Source organism: Cyprinodon variegatus, unplaced genomic scaffold (assembly GCF_000732505.1).
Source record: "Cyprinodon variegatus isolate N-32 unplaced genomic scaffold, C_variegatus-1.0 Scaffold140, whole genome shotgun sequence".
NCBI lineage: Eukaryota > Metazoa > Chordata > Actinopteri > Cyprinodontiformes > Cyprinodontidae > Cyprinodon > Cyprinodon variegatus.
In genome coordinates this window covers 244,808-251,100 of record NW_015150593.1, presented here as the reverse complement: position 1 = coordinate 251,100, position 6,293 = coordinate 244,808, and the positions used below count along the sequence as shown (strand labels likewise).

The following is a 6,293-nucleotide window of genomic DNA, read 5'->3' as shown; positions in this document are numbered from 1 at the left end:
CGCCTCAAAGCCAACGCTGATTGGACGTTCGTTTGGTGAACGGCTCCAAATTTTCTTTAACGGAGAGTCTCCAGACTGATTAGCGAGTGAAACCTTGAAAGCTCGCGAGATCAGGATGGTCTCACGAGGCTAATTCAAAATGGCCCATGGCAGCCGAATGGCAGTCCACTTCCCTGAAAATCCAAGCCATATCCCCTCCAACTTCCAGCCACTGGAGTGACCCATCTTGCATTTTTTTTTTTTTACTCTGACTCCACCCTTTCACTGAATTACAGGGTCCGACCAGGAGATGGCGCTTCTCTTAAGATGTTAATGTCCACAAATCAGGACAGAAATAATATTTTAGTACAAATATTGATGTTTAAAAAGGAATTGTAGGGGACCAGCCAAGGAAAGTTGGGAAATCAGAATGGCTTCTACTGTACAACTGACAGCATCTGTTTTTGAAGAAAAGTTTCTGTGATATGCAACATGAAATGTACAAATATTTAACAAGTACAAAGTTAAATATTTACTGTTAAATTGTTCAGAAAGAATATTGGATGGTAGCCAGAATTGGATGACTGGGCCGAATGGTGACCAGCGAGTCGTTAAATGAATATTAACCTCTTTCTTTATTTAACAAAGCATAAACTACCAGCTTAAATTTATAATATTCTTTGATGGGTAAAATATTAAAAAGTCCAGAAAACTCAGTTTGGTAAGTTAGGAAGGGTGTTTAAAAATCAGAGGCAGAAGAAGAACAGAAAACGTAACAAGCCTCTAGAAAGAAACTTCTGTTTTTTTTTTTTAGTTTTGTTTTTTTTTTATCAAACTTTTATGGACAAAAAAAAAACATTTTTTTTTCTCTTATCAAATTGCTGAAAGAGCAAATTAACCCCAACTGCTGGTTGTCTTTTAGATCATTTAAATTACATACATATACTGATATACAACAACCCCAAATAAAAAAAACAAAACAAAAGACATAAGTCCACCCCCTCAAAAACTGAGAGTACGCATTTCATTATTTACATGACATAAAACACCTCCTCCATTTTTCCCATGTTAAACTGAAATAAAATTTAAAAATCAGTTAAATTTTTTTTTTTTTTTTCCTGTGGCCCAATCCTCTTCCTTTATAGGTAGAGAGATAGGCTTTATGGACAGCTGCCAAAAGATTAATGAGGAAATATCTCTCCTTTGGAAACTAAAGAAAAACTTATCAAACAGATCTGTTTTTATTAAACAATAGAAACAGATTTTAGTCAAATCAGCTCTAAATTACATAATGAGTGAAGTTACACAACAGCCTATGCTGCTAAATGTGTCATTTTGAAGACGCCCAAGAAGAACATTTTTACATATTTAGTTTCCATTACATAGTTCTGCCTAAATTCGACGTCTGCTTGGGGATGGCGAAATGAAAGGCTCTCCTAGGGTCCATTTATGCAGGTATCAGGTCTAATGATCGAGTACAGTGAAATAGAAAAAAATCTTCTGAGCAGAATCAGCCGTCTGTTTCGTGTTTTTATTTTTACCCTCCTGTCAAAAATGTTACCACCAGATTTTAAGGAAATGGTTTCAACCAAAATACACAGAAATATCAGCAAAAAATTGAAATAACTGAAAGTAAAATAGAGATTAAAATAAGCAGATTAAGGAAATGACTATTTTATTTTTGCATATAGAGTTCTTCTTTGCACCCAATGAGGAAATGAGGGCTGATGACGTTCAAAGCCCATAAATTATGCATAACAAACATAAAGAAAAAAAAAAGATCCTTTCCAAGCGTCTTTGTTGTGATTCAGAGAAAAATAGCATCAAGCTAAAGGGGCTTTTTCTGGGTTCAGCTCAAGTTCACAACAGAACTGTAAATGGAGGCCAACTTTAACAGAAAAGATTATCTGCTGCCCTCTGGTGGAGAAAAAAAAAAAAAGTCTTAGGAAAGAAGCAATCCTAATGCTCTGATGGAGCTAAATTAAATCAGGATTACTTTACGACAGGATAAGATATAGATCTAGGATGGGAGATGTGATCTACAGATTACTGAACATCCCTTTTACTTTGCGGCTACACGAGTAACCGTGACGATCGAGCAGTTCAGCACAGATCAAATTGTCCTCTTGGACGGAACATTGAATTCATTTCACAACCAAGTCATTATAAATACTGCAGCACATCTACCCGTAAAAATTTAGTCTTTAAAAAGAAAAAAAGCCATTTAAGAACAATATTTCTTTCATTTTATAGTAATTAATAAAGTTAATGCAATTGAAACTATATGTAGTTTCCAGTAATCACATCCTGTTGTTTAGGGATTATTTATTTAGGAGAACTTTTTGACTATAGGAAAAACTCAAACTTAAATGAAAATGTTTTGAGTCCTTTATTTCTATTAAATACATCTCTATTTCATTTTTTTGTCTTTAAGCCTGTTTAGAAGCAGAAAGTGATAGAAATGTAATTGAGGAGATGAAGAAGACGTACTGTACTGTGAAAGACGACGCTGTGGCCGTTGCCGCCGCTTTCGATGTGGGTGGTGAGGTTGAGGCAGATGGCTCTGTGACGCAACGCATCCATGGTTTGGACATCAAAGAAATCATGGGGCCTTGCTGGAAAGGGAAACACATTCAGACGGAGACGAGTTCAGGAAAGGTCAAACGGCAAAATTAAAAATCTGAACTTTGGGAGAAAAATTAAAAAAAATTAAAACAAACTATAAAGACATGCTTTAGAATAAAGAGGTTTGGAGACGATACAGCTCTCATTTAAAGGGTTAGGTTATATTTTCAACATATGTTGTAAATAACTATGCAAATGCAAAGAGCTGTAGAAAAAAAACCTTTATAACTTTTAGATAATTTTTGTATAATCGATACAAACTTTTTCTGTCTGAGCTTCATAAGCAGAGATTCTGAATTTCATTTTAATTTATTTTCATTTCATTTTATAACTCTTAGGATCCCCCCACAGAACAAAGATCCATTTCTGTCAACATGTCTGCATGAAAGGCTATTAATCATGTGCAGACAGCGCTTGGAACTGGTCAACTGTGTGATTTCCTGACCCCGCCACAAGTGGGCAGTAATGTTCTTTGACACTCAACAACATGCACATGTGTACACAGACCACTGATCTCTATTCATTCACTGGATTGCTGATTGCCCAAAAAAATTGAAGCTCCCCACTCCCACAGAGAGGCGCCATAAAAATACCTACATGTGAAGCATTTGGCTGCAAAAACAAGCAGTTTGTTTGATGCACTAATCAAGAAATCCACATATAGGCCGATGTATCCTATAGTATAGTATGTAGCGCAGGGGATTTTTACCACTTGCCCGAACTTTCACATTTCATTTGCCCAGAAACAATTTTTACTTGCCCAGTATAATGTTTGATAAATATAGTTCCTAATATTCATTTTTGTATATATGTCAATGAAACATGTTTGTTTTTTAATTTTTTTTTGTAATTCAGTATTTTTTAAGTTTCCAGGTTCCTGGTGTGTATCTGCATGCGTCAGATAATGAATTTATTCCTCTATTACCGTGTTAACATGCTTTTCAATCCTTCCTGCTCATTCTTTTCAAACTAAACTTTGCTTTAAACTGTTGTGTGCTTGGAAAAATATAAATTGTAATGTTAAAAATCAAAAAAAAAAAAAAACAATCGATACTTGGCGTCAAGAATCGATGCAGTATATCACGAAAATTAGAATCACGATGCATCATCATGACGATTATTTTGCACACCCCTACAAGCGACTATGGTGAACATTTTTTAAAAACATGCCGACCTTAAACTCTCCTTTCGGTTATAGATGTGTGAAAAGAAGGCATCTATTAGGAAGACTAAGAGTGAATTTGTGGAGAAGTGGTACTCCAAAAACCAAAGCACTGGATAGAAAATATGAAGACACGAAGGAAACAAGAAGGGGAAACATGAAATCAGTCTGTCGCTCTGTATAAAGCCAGATTCCCACTGAAAACCCGGGTTTTTAAAAACTGGTTTAACCTGCTAACAATCGGCTTTTGGCCTTTTTTTTTCTCCATTTGACCAAAAAGCTGAGTCTGACCTCTGAACCTTTTTGGCAAACTCCATGGCCTCTGTCCCCCATCACTGTGTGTCTGATGATGGCATCACGTTGGGTTAGCGTTCATGATGTCGACAGTGCGAAGGAAATCGGAATGTAAGGAAGCCAGGGTGTAGTCAGTGTGTTTTATTGTTTTCGCTCCATTATGTCTCTGAATCCCTCTCACTAGAGCTGCTCCATGTTTAACGAATGTAAACAGAGTTGTTTCGGCTTGATAAATCAGAGTCATCTGGTGCGGTGTGTTGACGTCCCCACGTTGCGTTCAATAGTATCACGTGATTTAGTGTACCGACACGGCTTTGGTGTTCCCAAAGGTGAGGAGATTTTAACGCCGGTCTCTGTGTCATTTGACCCGAGTAGACACGCGTCAGTGAGCTGTTCCCACTGCCACTAAAAGCCGATTGTTCCCGAGTTTCAAAAGGTTTTTCGGCTAGTCGGAAACTGCAGCAGTACAGAAAAAATAATTACCGTAAATTCCGGACTATAAGCCGCTACTTTTTTCCCGCTGTTTGAACACTGCGGCCTATAATACAGTGCGGCTAATACGTTTTTTTCATGGTGCGAAAAACAGACCAATAAAACTGATGAGTATTCACAGAGGGCATGACCAGCGGCGAGAAATCCTTCACCAAAACTGGCCGCATGCGAAGGGCATCTTTCACTGATGTCTGCCAGTGTGTTCTCAATGCGTGGAGCCGTGTGAAAACATCCAGCATCGACGGCGGGTTTCGGAAGGCTGGGCTGCTGCGGGATGAAGAGGACCGCGAGTGCTCAGGTGAGAGCGACAAGGATGAGACTGAAGTCAGTGACGGCATCCTGAAGCTGTTCCATTCAGACACCGAGGAAGTGCGCAGGAGGAAGAAGAAAGTGATTAATGATTGTCCTGGTCGGCTGCAATGTTCTGTGCGTTGGTTAATTAAAAGTACCGGTAAATGCAGCGTTATTTGCGTGTTACCGACACATACGTATATTTAAATGTGTTACAGGTAGTTTGAAAAAAAAAGCATTCATAATATGTACCGTATTTGTTTGTTTTATCATACGGATTAAATCAAACGTTAAAAAAATGCTCACGTGTAATATCTTTATTTGTAAATATCTCATACAACGTGGGAAACCTGCGGCTTAAAATCAGGTGCGGCTTATAAAAGCACAAAACTCATTTTCTTTCTAAAATTAGAGCGTGCGGCTTGTAATCAGGTGCGCTCTATAGTCCGGAATTTACGGTAACATGAATGACAAGGCAGGTCAAACCCCAGTTATTGAGTGCCTCGGTTAAAAAAAAACAAACTCTTAGATGTGTCTTTGCTTTGACACACCTGAATCAAGTAATTAGGTCATAAAAATGACTCCAAAGAAGATAGTAAATATTAAGGAGGACCAGCGACACTAAAGGTTCGTGGAGTTGAAAACCGTTTGCAAAAATCGTCAACACAACATTTCCCCTCATATTCATTTTCTATCTTTGCTCTGCTCTCCTATTGGTTGCCATCTGTAAACAGGCGGCATTAGATTTGAAGTCCATGAACTTATTAGCTCAGGCATTCAATGTACAGAAGACCTGCTCTGGTGCGAATTATTCACTCCAAGAGAACAGAGTAGGAAGCAAACTGTTGATGAGTGGAACATCTCTTTGTATAATTTGAAGCAGCATTAGCAAAGGGTAAAAATGTATTTTCAAGCAATGACTGGGAAAAACAAAGACAAAACTTTCACAACAAATTAAATTGGTTTACTTGTTGGATACGTACGCAGGGACCACCTCCGTTTGTTTTTGAGTTTCTTCCTTTTGTTGAGTCCTGCCTTAGATGGAGAGTCCTCCTTTAGCCTGGCCTGGCTGGACATTTTGGACGAGCTCTGATGGCTGAAATGACTGGGGACATGACGGGCCAACCCTCCCTGAGAAGCAAAGCTGGCGTTGCAGCCGCCAACTACACACTGAAACAAATAAGAAGCAACAGGGGGGAAAAAAACACTCAAAAAGGATGAAGAAAATTCTGCTGATGATCAGTTTATATTATTGCAGAACTAAAATTGCAGAGTCCCAGAACTGATATGGGAGAAAAAAAAAGATAAAGCATGCACATGAAATACAGATTTGTTCCCATAAAATACAGATTTGTTCCCACGAAAGACAGATTTGTTCCCATAAAATACAGATTTGTTCCCACGAAAGACAGATTTGTTCCCATAAAATACAGATTTGTTCCCACGAAAT

At 38.1% G+C, this 6,293-nt stretch overlaps 1 protein-coding gene across 1 annotated transcript in view; it reads right to left on the bottom strand.

Annotated features, from left to right (window-relative positions):
• Positions 1 to 6,293, bottom strand: part of LOC107086003 (zinc finger protein AEBP2-like) — a 45,015-nt gene that overhangs the window by 28,438 nt on the left and 10,284 nt on the right. The window contains exons 4-5 of the mRNA XM_015376719.1: positions 5,827 to 6,050; positions 2,470 to 2,594 (exon numbers count right to left, since the gene is read on the bottom strand). Coding sequence (XP_015232205.1) covers positions 2,470 to 2,594; positions 5,827 to 6,050 — 349 coding nt within the window. The remainder of the gene's footprint in view (positions 1 to 2,469; positions 2,595 to 5,826; positions 6,051 to 6,293) is intronic.